General features: G+C 38.9%; 1 protein-coding gene across 1 annotated transcript in view; it reads right to left on the bottom strand.

The window, feature by feature from the left end:
- Positions 1–14,699, bottom strand: part of LOC127650590 (adhesion G protein-coupled receptor B2-like) — a 461,335-nt gene that overhangs the window by 26,202 nt on the left and 420,434 nt on the right. The window contains 7 exon segments of the mRNA XM_052136090.1: positions 1,483–1,596; positions 5,199–5,234; positions 8,842–9,395; positions 9,398–9,592; positions 11,125–11,139; positions 11,317–11,356; positions 13,389–13,481. Coding sequence (XP_051992050.1) covers positions 1,483–1,596; positions 5,199–5,234; positions 8,842–9,395; positions 9,398–9,592; positions 11,125–11,139; positions 11,317–11,356; positions 13,389–13,481 — 1,047 coding nt within the window.

The following is a 14,699-nucleotide window of genomic DNA, read 5'->3' as shown; positions in this document are numbered from 1 at the left end:
CACTGTAAACGGCCGTACCTTATTCTCGGCCCCTCAGTGCAAAAACCTGACTGACAGACGTACGCCCGCTTCCCTTTATCCCTTCTGTCTGTCAGTTTCTCATTGGCCTTTTCTCAAGTTCAGAGGTAAGTGAGGCTCCCAAGGAAGACCCCTTGTGTCACTTAATTCGACACAACGTCTCATGCCCTCCCCAGGGAATGGAGGTTACAACAGTAACCGTGACGTTCATGCCACTTCCTATCATACTGTTAAATAAGATCAGCGTTTATGAGCATATTAGCTTGAATTCACATTTCAATTTTATGTAATATGAAAACATTTATTAAGATTTAATCCCTGAAATGTTCCTGCAGGTTAGAGGGAATTAAAAGACATTAAAGGAATATTACAGGTTCAATACAAGTTAAGCTCAATCGACAGCATTTGTGGCCAAATGTTGATTACCACAAACATTTGTTTGACTTGTCACTCCTTTTTTACAAAAAAAAGAAAACATCTGAGTTACAGTGAGGCATTTACAATGGAATTGAACAGGGCCAATCATTTGTTAAAACTGTTGATCAGTTGTTTTCTATGTTAAAGGTGCACTCTGAGAATAGTGAATTTCTACACTGGCATCTTTAACTAAAGATTATTGATTTTGAATCATGCTGCATCCATACCACTAGGTGTCACTGTCCAAGATGACAAACAAAAAGTTACTGAGTGCACCCTTAAAATACTCACATTTCAAACTAATAGCCACAAGACGTAAACAATATGCATGTTAACATGATTTTAGTGAGATACAATTGCTTACTAAACCTTCTTTGTTAAGTAATATCCAGTTTTACAACTGTTGCCACGACGACGAAATGTCTATATGACCTCTACCTAGAACAATGGTTTGCCGCAAAAGTTACGATTTAAACAACTTTACAACTCAAATAATACCTTTTTTAACAGAAGAATCTAGTGTGTTTATAAAATTATGAGCTTCACGTTTCTGCCTTAAAAAATGGCCCCATTTACATCCATTGTAAGTGCCTTACTGTAATAATTTAAAATATATCAGTAGTACATTTAAATTATAAATTATTTTATTACTGTAAGTAATTTACTGTAAAATAATAAAATTACTTTTGTAGCAATTGATCTTAACTTGTATTGAACCCTGAATATTCCTTAAATAGTAGGTCCTGCAAACAAAAAATGACATGTTTTCTGCCTATCAGGTAATAAAGTATTTATGTAAATCTCAGTGCTATTATTTAGTAATTTAGGTGCAAGTCAACAATTTAGTGCTCTAGGTACTATTTTAAAAGTTTTTAAAATTCTGCGGTCAGCATGTTTACAGCCAAGTTAATCACAGTTTATAGCTTGAAACTTTTTTTTTTTACACATAGGGTAGTAAGAGATAGTTTCACATTGTGTTTAGAGGTGGTGCCCTGGGTGTATTAACAAGTCAGGATTAGGTATCAGGGGCACACGTTAGAATCTTACCTTGAAGGACGACATGGCAGGTTCCCTGTTATACCTGTCTATGGTGTGGAACTTGTTGGAGTGGTTGAGTTCATGGTACAGCTCTGAGTGTCTTTTGCGTGTGTGCATCACTTTCTGTAAGGAAGGGGGGAGGGGAGAGCAATCAAACAAAAAGACAAAAGCAAAAATAAGAAAGGGCAGGCCCGGAGAGAGTGAGGAATTGGTCGATCGTAGTCAAGGAAATAGGGAACTAGGGAAGAGGTAACTATACAAACGCTGTCAGGTTTTATTCTCTCAATGGGTGGTGTTCTGATTGGCTATTAAAGCTGATGGGTATTCAATTATGTTAAAGCTTTCTAGTCAGTGTCATTCCCTACTGACAGATACTTCCACCAATTCCCAGATTTAATTTGAGGTGGTTTGGAGCTGTCTGGGTTACTCAAAGACACAGCTGGTTTTCACACAAAGTTGACATGTCTCTTGCTTTAACATGGTCCAACTATCACTGCAAATGCCAAGGGGTCAAGGCTTGCCTTGTAAGCACGGGCCAGTTATCACCTGCTGGTAGATGGCATTACAACATCAATCTAGCGGCAACAAGCATCTTTCTATACCGATGGCCAATGAAAGTTGTGAACGGAAGCTCACAGATAGTTTTCTCAAGGTATCATAGACCTCCTTGGCTAATACCAGCTCCAATAAAGCAGTTTTTCAATTCACCATCCACGTAGGATCAGTACGTTTGCAACACTTACACTTTTGGTTTGTTTACAGAGTTTCTTCAGTCTGAGAGGCTTTCGTATTCCATTTATGAATTTATTATTTTTTTGTTATATATACATTTTTGGAGGAGGAAGGAGGGCACATCATGCAGCACTAACTAGGATTGAAAAGGTTATGAAGCTCTGAAAGCATCTGACTGTGTTAGTAACAAAATATACCTCTGTTTGAGAAGAAGTCTCTATAATGGAGAGCAAATATCCAGTCAAAATACACTTTGGTTTTCAAATGTAATTGAAAAACAGTCTATTTAAAAGTGCATTCTGGAGAAAATTAATTGGGAAGCTTTAGACTGGATATTTGCTGGAACCTGCCAGTTGATCATTCCATGGAGGTGTCCTACTGGCTGCCTCAGTCATACACGTGCAATCTCTACTCATCTCATTATGGTCTTTATTTTTTTAACACACAATAATGCCACTCACTCCACACTGTTTCAGTGTTTCTGCAACCTTGATCTCTATATATATATATATATATATATATATATATATATATATATATACATACACAGGTGAAACTCGAAAAAGTAGAACATCGTGCAAAAGTTCATTAATTTCAGTAATTCAACTTAAAAGGTGAAACTAATATATTATATAGACTCATTACAAGCAAAGTAAGATATTTCAAGCCTTTATTTGATATAATTTTGATGATTATGGCTTACAGCTTATGAAAACCCCAAATTCAGAATCTCAGAAAATTAGAATATTACATGAAATCAATAAAAAAAGGATTTTAAATACAGAAATGTTGGTCCTCTGAAAAGTATAATCATGCATATGTACTCAGTACTTGGTTTGGGCCCCTTTTGCATTAATTACTGCCTCAATGCGGCGTGGCATGGATGCTATCAGCCTGTGGCACTGCTGAGGTGTTATGGAAGACCAAGATGCTTCAATAGCGGCCTTCAGCTCTTCTGCATTGTTTGGTCTCATGTCTCTCATCTTTCTCTTGGCAATGCCCCATAGATTCTCGATGGGGTTCAGGTCAGGCGAGTTTGCTGGCCAATCAAGCACAGTAATACCATGGTCATTGAACCAGGTTTTGGTACTTTTGGCAGTGTGGGCAGGTGCCAAGTCCTGCTGGAAAATGAAGTCAGCATCTCCATAAAGCTTGTCTGCTGAAGGAAGCATGAAGTGCTCTAAAATGTCCCGGTAGACGGCTGCGTTGACTCTGGACTTAATAAAGCACAGTGGACCAACACCAGCCGATGACATGGCTCCCCAAACCAACACAGACTGTGGAAACTTCACACTGGACTTCAAGCATCTTGGATTGTGTGCCTCTCCATTCTTCCTCCAGACTCTGGGACCTTGGTTTCCAAATGAGATGCAAAATTTGCTCTCATCAGAAAAGAGGACTTTGGACCACTGAGCAACAGACCAGTTCTTTTTTCTTTAGCCCAGGTAAGACGTTTGACATTTGAAGCCCATGTCCAGGACCCGCTCTGTGTGTGGTGGCTCTTGATGCAGTAACTCCAGCCTCAGTCCACTCCTTGTGAAGCTCCCCACACATTTGAATGGCCTTTTCCTGACAATCCTCTCCAGGCTACGGTCATCCCTGCTGCTTGTGCACCTTTTTCTTCCACACTTTTCCCTTCCACTTAACTTTCTATTAATGTGCTTTGATACAGCACTTTGAGAACATCCAACTTCTTTTGCAATTACCTTTTGAGGCTTTCCCTCCTTGTGGAGGGTGTCAATGATGGTTTTCTGCACAACTGTCAGGTCAGCAGTCTTCCCCATGATTGTGAATTCAACTGAACCAGACTGAGAGACCATTTAAAGGCTCAAGAACCCTTTGCAGGTGTTTAGCTGATTAGAGTGTGACACTTTGAGCCTACAATACTGAACCTTTTCACAATATTCTAATTTTCTGAGATTCTGAATTTGGGGTTTTCATAAGCTGTAAGCCATAATCATCAAAAATTATATCAAATAAAGGCTTGAAATATCTTACTTTGCTTGTAATGAGTCTATATAAAATATTAGTTTCACCTTTTAAGTTGAATTACTGAAATTAATGAACTTTTGCACGATATTCTAATTTTTCGAGTTTCACCTGTATGTATATATATATATATACATATACTTATATATATATATATATATATATATATTCAGTCAACAGTTTAACTGTTATACAACATACTATTAGATTACATATTATAGATATAATTTTGAAATAATGACAGAAAATGATAGAGTATCAAGGAACATGGAACACTGAGCAGTTTTGCCATGGATAGGACTGTGGCTAAGACCAGTGTTTCCCAACCTTTTTTGTCTTATGCAAGCCCTCGAGTACCATATCATCGATACAAAACCTTAAATGATTTCCTTTTAACTTATAATATATTGCCTTTCACTATAAAGGAACTGAATGTGTTAAAAGAGACAAATTAAAATTCAGTCATAATTTATTAATCAAAAGGAAAGTTAGGTGGAATATAAGCCTCAGAAACCATTCAAATTACTGTATGAAAAGAAAAAAAAAAGCAAAAATAGTGAATGATGACCGAGGCTAACATTCTGCCAAACATCTCCTTTTATGTTTCACAGAAGAAATATAATACAGGTTTGGAACAATACGAGGGCGAGTTAATGATTTGTACAAAATAAATAAATACAAAATTAATAATAATAGTAAAAATAATGATTATGATTATTTACTTTAATCTTTTGACTCCCTAATATTATTTTAAGTTACTGTTCCATAGGTTTAACAAAGCAAAATCTACATATTTCCAAGTACCCCATGGAACCTACTAAAGTAAGCCCTGGTGTACAAGTACCCCCGGTTGGGAATCACTGCACTAGGTGCATGATGGGGAAAACAAAAACCAGAGTGGTAAATATCATTGGGTTCTGAATGAGCCCTTTGACAAATCTCTAGCTAATGTTGGACAGAGGCACAAACAACAGGCTAAGGACAGATTGGGGATATGGTCTTACCTCAAAGTCCAGCTCAGAGTACCGTACTCTTTTCTTCTGGTGGAAGGGGGAGGGGAGAGAAGACACGATCAATCACAACTGCAAATCTTCGAGCACCCGAGTAAGTTGTGGCACCCATGACACACTGGTCTCATGCAGGTGCAGTGACCATATACTACTCCTCAGCTTACTGAACTGTTTACCAGCGTTTGTTTTCATGTCTTGACTCAAACTGAGCTCCATCATCAACATAAGGGGTTATCACTTGGCAAATGTGTTTTAAAAACTCTTCATCATAAAACAGCATAAATGATGTTGACATTAGCCTTTGATTAAAAACAAAAAGTGAACAAGTTTGGCTTTTATATCCAGCCAGATGAATATTATAAACATCTCAGTTTTCTTCTGAGAACTTCTCTGATCTTTTCTGTAAACACACCAAGCTCCAATTACTCAATAAAAAACTTACTCAATTCTCAATAATATTGCATATCCATCACTTTGCAGATATAATTTATATAATGTGTTTTGTGTATACAACAATTTGTATCACACTGTAGCTTTGTACAGTGGTTACAGCCATTGTATTGTGTCAGTGTCCGTTAAAGGGATGCTTCAAACAAAAAATAATAATTATGTTATCATTTACTCACCCTCACATTGTTTCAAACTCATATGACTTATGTGAGAGGGAGTTGTTGTATGGAAAATAACAGCATAAGCATTTTGTTTTAAACAAAATATAGAAATTCATAAGGATTTAGAAACACGTGAGGGTGAGTAAACAAAGACAAAATTCTCTATATTTTTGGGGGGGTTGGAGGGTAATTTCTTTAACATTTACATTTATGCATTGGCAGACGCTTTTATCCAAAGCGACTTACAGTGCACTTATTTCAGGGACAATCCCCCCGGAGCATCCTGGAGTTAAGTGCCTTGCTCAAGGACACAATGGTGGTGGCCGTGGGGATCGAACCAGCGACCTTCTGATTACCAGTTATGTGCTTTAGCCCACTACGCCACCGCCACTTTAATGTATCACACATGAGATACTTGTAATAGTTTTCAGAGTTGGTCTTACAAACTCATCTACCAATTCAGGAGTGTAAAGTCCTGACCCAGTCAAGACCTGAGTCTGTGCCAGTGTAGACGGAAAGGAGGCATGAGGCGTGTTGTGTACCTTACAGCTCAGACTTTGATAAAGTTAGGTTAGTTTCATCCAGGAGTCACTGGATGAGACAGGTGAAAAGCCAAAGCACTAAAAATCGACATAAAGATCTGCCAAAAAGGTATTTGTTCAAGCCTACCAAAATATCAATACATAGGAGCCTTTCCCTAGGAGACACCAAACTTTTGAACCTAAACTTGAATCTGTGTGTGAGTTCTTTAGAAAAGTTTAAGAGATCTCTACTAAAATCAATTTGGAAATACAGTGTTGCAGCCTTTCAAGCTTTATGATTGATGATAAAACTATATACAAGCCTCTAACAACCTGCTTCAGCATTATAGTGTAAATGCACAAACACTTTTCAGTAAGTATGGGAGACAGAGAGAGATGGAGAGTGGATGAGAGACGGATAGTGTACATAAAGAGGTGGTCTGTTGACAATCCATTAATTAACTTTGGAATGTCAACTTGAAATTATGTTTACAACTCATTATTATTTCGTAATGCAGCATATTTCTGAGTAAAACAGGATATTCAATAAGCCAAACAGGTTTTATCTACGTATCAATAATTGGATTGTGAACAGTGGTCTCTATAACAATCTTTTCCATATTTGTTCCCCCCAGCACTACACATTTTGGATGTGTCCCTAATATAAAAAAAACTGATTCAATTCATCAGTTGATTAGTAACGACCTTAAATTGTTTTGTCAGATATAAGAGATTTTCAAAACATATACTGTTGGGGGGCTCCAGGAACAGCATTTGGAATTTGGTGCACATATAGCAGATGGTTGGAGGAGATGGGTAGAATAATTAGAGGGCTTGGTGACGTCAGCTTAAAAGGAAAGTTGTTTCAGTGGCGTAGCAAGTTAATACATTTTGATGAAGGTCAACAAATAATTTTGTTTTCTTTAGAACAATATGCAGCAATTAATCATTCATAATAAGACATGTATTTAGAAAGCAAGTAAGGGTTCATTTTAATTTATATTGTCTAAGTATGATGATTGCCTTTAGTTAGTTCAAACAACTGTGTGTTTGAAAGAGAGGGAAGGTGTGAATGTGTGTTTGTGTGTGTGTGTGGGCAGGTTTAAGTGGTTTATGAGGACATTTGTTTAGGTTACAAACTGGTAATTACAAGGGTATTATGCTATTTTTTAAATGTAAAAATGCTGAATATTTTTTGTGAGGGTTAGGTTTAGGGTATAGAATCTGTAGTTCTTACAGTATAAAAATCATTATGTCTATGGAGAGTCCTCATATTGATAGCTGCACCAACATGTGTTTTGTGTGTGTGTGTGTGTGTGTGTGTGTGTGTGTGTCCACTAATGAAGGAGTACAGTTTCTCCCATGTACTCCTCTGGTTGTGCTTCTCTCTCACCATCTGCTGTCCATCCTTGTGGGGCTGTAGTGTAATTATAGACTGAAACTCAACTGCACTCTCACACACACACACACACACACACACACACACACACACACACACACACACACACACACACACACACACACACACACTTAAGCAGTCACTATGTTGTGTTACATCATGTTGACAGGGGATTCTGAGTATGGATGGCACACCTGACTGCATTTCTGTGACAAAACTGATGAGAGCGTTGCTGGATAATCAGTATGTGTGATGTCTCATAGACAACAGATGAAGTACCATCATCCGTCCCCGAAATGCAAGAAGACATTACTAATAAGATCATCAGTATTACTCTCTTTTTATAATAGTAGGGTTTGTGTGTTTGATATGTGGGTGGTTGTGTTTACAATCATTGAATCCATGCTTGCTATTGTCTTTTTGTTGATTTTGTGCTGATCTACCTGACATTTTCCTGACAGGGTGATTATTTGTGCTATGTGGTTTCTGGTTTATTCAAAATTTCAGGAAGATTACACAACTATTGTATTGTAGAGATTTACTCCATAATTACAAACCACATGGTAGTATTGGGTTCAAGTCCACTTTTGTGTAGTTTAAGATTCTAACACTTAGTGACAATGCACCTACAATTTTAATCAAGGGTTTTCTTAACTTAAGTGGTTTCTTGCAACTGGACTTTTGTCTTTAGCTAATTAAGTTTGAGTCCAAAGTCTAAGTCTAAAGGGTGCTGAGAAGGACTAAATACCATTTCCATAACAGTTGTGACAAGTGAATCTGTGTATTAATCTACCACAGGAGGTGCGCAAAAAACCCTGGAATGTAAGAAAATGAGCCCTGCTGGGAACACCTGGTCATACTGGCTTTGTGGTCAAGCTTGGTAGCTGTTTATCACTGGTCAGAGGTGGTCCACCAGGTTGAAATCAGGTCCAGTGACTGAAAGTCCAGTCTATCAACCATCTAAACCAGCTTGGACCAGCCAGAAACCATGTAAAACCAGCTGCCAACTTAGGCTTCTTCCTGCAGAGAGGGCTTTTTATGTAGGACATTTTATAGACAGAGCAGTGATAAAGAGATGCGCATGAAACCTGTATTTCCCTACTTACTTCCAAAGATCCAGCTGAGAGGCTGGTGTTGGTGCTGCCCAGGTTGCGAGGAAGGGTTCTGGTGCGCTCCACTGTGCCCGAGCTAAGAATCTGTCGGGTAGATGGACAATTCTGCTTGACCTGCAGGGTGTGGGTGTTGGTGTGGGAGTGTGTGTGTGTGTGGCCAGCATGGGCTGGCAGCTGTTTCAGCATGCCATAGGAGTGGTTTAGATTTATGTTGATGTGGTCCACCGCTGCAAAGTCCGCAGGGTAGGCCTCACACTCTGCTGGATGTAGAGTCATGGGTGAAGGGGGTGGAGGAAAGGGTGGGTCGTCTACTGTAATGTTCAGGGGATTGCTGTCATCCTGAGGTGGAGGAGGGGGCTTGAGACTGACTGTCCGACGTGGGAGCACCATGTAGTCCCCTTCCCCACCTCCACCACCAACTGAATCTTGGGTGGAAGTAGGGTTTGGTCGGGCCCATCCCAGCCCACTTTCAGTGCACAAGTAGATGGGTCCAGATCGCTGGTGCTGACCTTGCTGTTCCACATTGACTTCTTTTTTAGTGTCTGTTCACTGAGCTCATTCAGGGGACCCAGAGGAGGTACTTGTATCAAAAGGTTAGGTGGAGGGATGTTCCCAGGTAGGCTGCTGAAGTTGACTCCTTCCTGGTGGGCTACAAGCTTAGGGTCATCCTCATCATCCAAGGAGATACGGGATAGAGTGCCAGTAATGGTAGCAGGGTTACAGGTGCTCACTTCCTTAAAGATGACTGGGGGGGGGGCAAAGGAGATAATATGATAGAATGAAAGATAGAAAGAAGAAAGATAGAGAAAAGTGGGAAGAAAGTGACATAAGCAAAGGTCGAATGCACAAGACCACACATATGGAAAGTGGGGTAAAAGCAGAGAAACAGATCTTAACAGAAATTTGGAAAGATAATGATGTGATGCACAAGAAAGTTACAGAAAAGGAGAGAGGAGGATAGAGGAAGTTCCCAAAATTATACAGCCCAGATGTTGTGCAGAAAGGTCGAAGAGTGAGTGAGCAGGTGATTCCAAATGATTTAGGGGAGCACATAGAATATGTGATTGGTAGAGGGAATGATTGAAGAGGAGACAAAAGAAAATTAGCTTAGTTACAATGCATGGAAATGGACATGTTTGTCAGTGCGGAGATAGTAAGTGTAGGAAATGGTCAAAGGGTGCAGAAGGTAGTGGTGGGGGCAAGAAAAGACAAACATTTTCAGACAAGTGGATTAGTATTCAGGTGTCTCAGCATGCAGAGGTTGTATGGAGTCCCATTAGAAGCAAGTGAATGAGAGATCAGATGAATTGTATCATGTTAAATTCAAATGCATGCACAAATCAGCTCTTCTAAGATAAACATTATCAGCTGTAACAGCTACCAGTACAATTACAGCCTAAGTAAATAACAAACCATTGAAAGTGAAAGCCAATCAAAGGTAAAAACTAAAGTACTGTCCAAATGTCCTAATTCCAAGAAGTTCTTTTTTGTTTTTTTAATCAGCAGTGCAAGATAATGATGTTGCCAAGTAGGACATGTTCCTGGATCTTTTATTGGTGCCGGAACAACACTCCTCTCATACAGTATAGTCATATAGTCTTAACCCTATCCCTAATCCCAACCATAAACTTTTACTTCTCCTAAAGTCATAGGGAAATTATAGGTCTTTCAACACCCAACCCAAGCTCTAAGCCTAATTATAAACATAACTCTAAAATCTGATTTGATTGTAGGAGAGTTGCTTCAGGGCCAGCAATGATTTTATTACAGGAATGTGTCCTTCTTGAAAATATCACAGTAAGCCTGCAATGCTCGTCCATTTGTGAGTAGGCAATAGCATATTTAGCTTAAATTCAGGAATTGTTGAATGTTCATATTGCAATAGTAGTTTCTGATCCACATACAGTAACTGCTAAGGCCAGAATATGTGATCTTATTCTTATAAAATTGGTTACAGACCCATATTTTTACTGGCTTTTATAAATACACAGCAGAGGAGCTGCCGAGCCAATGCTGCAGTTGATTTAATTCTGATGTGAAACTAATAACATGATCAGTGATTGGTGCTAAAACTAAATCAGCCAATCACAGATCTTGGAAAGTTCCAAGCTAAAACTATGGACCTAGTATATTGAAGGAAATATGGTACTGTTATAAAAAAAGGTAAACATGCACAGTTCTTTATGCCAATTTATGAAAAACAAACAAAATTACTATTGTCTAACACAAATTATATACAGTACAAACAGGAATGTTCCAATTTAGAGTGAGACTTACATGGGTGTCCTCTCTCTGCGAGTGAGGGGAAGACAACGATGAGCAGGATTAACTTTACATGAACAAACCTTACCAGAACAGCATTAGAACCAGCATAACATGAAATGTAAAATAACTGGTGATGAATGTGCAAGGCTGGGAAGAAGTAGCAGAAGAGAATATGTGATGACAAAAAGAACCAGAAATACTTACCCGTTTGACATGCCAAGTCCACATCTTTCTCAAAGTCCGTCTGTGCAGGTGGATGAAGGAAAGAAGAAATTGAATTATACAGCGCATTAAAAATGCCTCTGCATACTGTGCACAAATTGAAGTATATGCATATGTGCTGTTTCTTGATAATGCACTGTACATATGACTCACACCACTTTGGTATTGTGAAAGGTGGAGCTGAGGGCAGTTACAGACAATATGTAGTGATAAAGTTGTCCATCAAGAAAGAATAAAGAGACAAAACTTAAGATTTAACTTTAATTTTAGCAATCATCATGCAGTGTTTCAACAAAGTCCTAGTCTAATGCAATACATCTGCAACACCTCTACAATAAAAAAGCTGATCCCTTAGCACCAGCACTAATTACTGAAGAGAAAACAAATTAGCATACCGCAATCTGACACAGCTGGGCTTGACATTCCAAACAACAAAAAATTTATATTATTGTGGTTTAAAGAGTTACAATGGACGCAAACTGACTACTTCCCTCAGGGCAAACAGAAAATGTCTGTCCATGAGCCATTCTTTTTAACTTCAGGTCCTTATTGGAATGCAGCATTGGCAACTGTTGCCAACAGAATTGACTCAAAGTAGAACACAAAGTTTTAGTCTGGGTATTACACTGTGTAAAACATCTAGCATGCCCTAGCGAGAGTGACAAGTATGTGTGCATATACCTGCATGTTTAAAAGAAAAGTCAAGACAGAAGAAAAGGGACAAAAAAAGAGACCTGCATCTAGCCAAACGTCTACATCATAGCAATGGAAACTAAGCAGCAACTTTGCACTAAAAAACAAAGTCAAATCTGCTGACAGCAAACCACTTTTCTAATTAGCAGACTAATATGCCCACACTATGCTGTCAGCTACACTCTAAAACTGACATTACTAACTCTAAATCACGCATGAACAATTATGGTTCTGATACAATTATGGTTCATAGACGTACGGTTGTCTGGTTTTGCTCCAGGACCAGGTTCTGGCTTTGGTTGAGGATGTCGGTGGTGTTGAGAGTATGGACGTGGTTCTGGTTAAGAGTATGGGTTTGGTTCTTGTCAAGGGTGTGGGTGTGGTTTTGGTTGAGAGAATGGGTGTGGTTGTGATTGAGGAGGTGGGTGTGGTTTAGGGTCTGGGTGTGGTTCTGGCTGAGAACATGGGCATGGTTATGACTGTGCCCATGACTGTGATTGGCCAAGGCTAGTGGAGGGTGGGCGTGGCAGGCTTGATGGCAGCCTTGGCAGCACACAGGCGAATATTGGAGGGAGCCACACTGTTCCTGACTGTAGAGGCTGGGGATGTGCGGGCACCTCTGCCAGCAAGAGGCAGAGAGTAGTACAGAGAGACAGAAAAAGAGAACATGAGGGGTGAACGTAGGAAAGGAGAGGAAAGGTAGTACGGACCTGCAGGAGTGGTGATCACTCTCATCCAAACTGATCCACACACACATTTCGAGAGTTCCTGCTGTTGTTACCATGGTTACATGCAAGTCTAGTCTTTGACAAACATATCACTGCAGGGCACTTGGTAAAGGGCTGATAAACAATATTAAAATATCCTACAGTATATGGGTTTTTAAAGGTAAGCATGTTTCTGGCAGGCTTGCTGTTTTTCCAGTTTACTGCCTAAAAATAGAATAAAGGAATAATTTGTCAATATTTTCTTAAGAAATTTGTCCTTTCAAAAACATTTCAATATGTGATATTTTCAAACAGACCTAGTCTTTATTTCATTGATATTTCAAATTTCTTTGTTTTAGTCCCTGAATACAAAGTGTGCACCTCAATGAGACATCGCACACAGCTGCCATAAAAGGGCATCCCCAGAGGAGTCAGAACATAGACGCTGTTACTGCAAAGAAGGGACCTGAGCAGGATTTTAACCAGCAGTCGTCTCTGATGTGGAATTTTCAGACATATTCAATGAGCCACCTGCTTCTATTTACAAAACTTGAAAAAAAAAATCTCATTTAAAAAGTATCACCCAGCAGGCTGTGCTGTTTAAGAGAAGAGGAGTACCCCATGTGAGATGAGATGAAATGGAATGCTATTCACCATGATCTGCACCTGTCCGTTCTTGCAGGAGTCTGGAGAGTTTTCACTGTCGTCTTTGCAGCCACCCATCCTACAGCGCACTGCGTCCTGTACCTGAGATGGGGTGACATGTGATACAACATGGTTGACTCACAGTGAGGCCAATGTAACTGACACAAATTGCATCTACAATCATGAAATAATGACTTCAAATAAGAGAGCAACCTAACAAATATAACATTATTTCAAACCCCTGTTACTCCACCCACAATATGAACACTAAGTAAGTTATGTCAAAAAAACTTCACAACAAGGTTGTATACAAAAATATCAGATAACACTTTGTTAATGTAAACTAACAATTAACCATATATTTTCAGCATTCATTAGTCTTGGTTAATGTTAATTTTGTAGGCGGGGTCGTTTGACTTGGGGCAGAGGACTGAGGCCCTTGTTGTGGTTTTCTGAAGATGTACCAATCTACAGTAGTATTACTTTATACAATCTAATTATAAAGTGCTACCATTATGTAAGATCTGAACTTTTTTATTATCTGTTCTTTATTTTGCTCAGCAATCATTTTATAACATGAAATCCTTAGCCTGTATTAAGGAAATTAAAATTATACATTTAGAACATGTACAAATCTTCCATCCACCTTGCATAATGCTTACAGTGAGATAATGATAACAGTAAATATCCTAGAGACAGTAGCAGCTTCTATACACTCAGGAGAATCTATGAGTTTAATCTAGTCAGCAGAGAAACCTACAGATTTCTCATAAAACTTTGATATTAGTTTTTATTCCTGAAAGACAAACATTGCAGAGAGCCAGTTTGCATTCCCACAAGAGGAGTTTACATAACTGCAATACAAATGCATACTCCTGCTCTATAACAATAGGGAAGAGGACACTCCCTTTCACCAAAAAAAATAATACAAAATAAGAGAATGATAGGCTGTTTCCTCTGACGACAGAGTAGCATTAGCAATGAAATGCTTTTGCATACAGATTTATGACCACAACGCCTACGGAATGAACAAGTGAAAGCACAGAGTCTTCCTTTAACCCAGAAGCTTTTCATGCCAACAGGGAACACAATAGATAATGACTATACGTAGATAATGGTTTTATTAACATATCTGGATGTATGACAAAGCATGTCATCATATATTCCCCCTCATCCAAACCCAAACGACTTTCTTTTATGGAACCCAAAAGACTGAATGTTATATCCTAACAGGCTCAGTCACCATTAATTTTCATTGTACAAAAAAACAAAACAAAAGATACAGCGTATTGGTGACTGAGGCTTCCGGTCCTTACCATT

This window comes from Xyrauchen texanus, chromosome 10, assembly GCF_025860055.1.
Source record: "Xyrauchen texanus isolate HMW12.3.18 chromosome 10, RBS_HiC_50CHRs, whole genome shotgun sequence".
Lineage (NCBI taxonomy): Eukaryota > Metazoa > Chordata > Actinopteri > Cypriniformes > Catostomidae > Xyrauchen > Xyrauchen texanus.
Note: the sequence above shows the minus strand (reverse complement) of the source record. Positions and strands in the feature narration are given on the sequence as shown.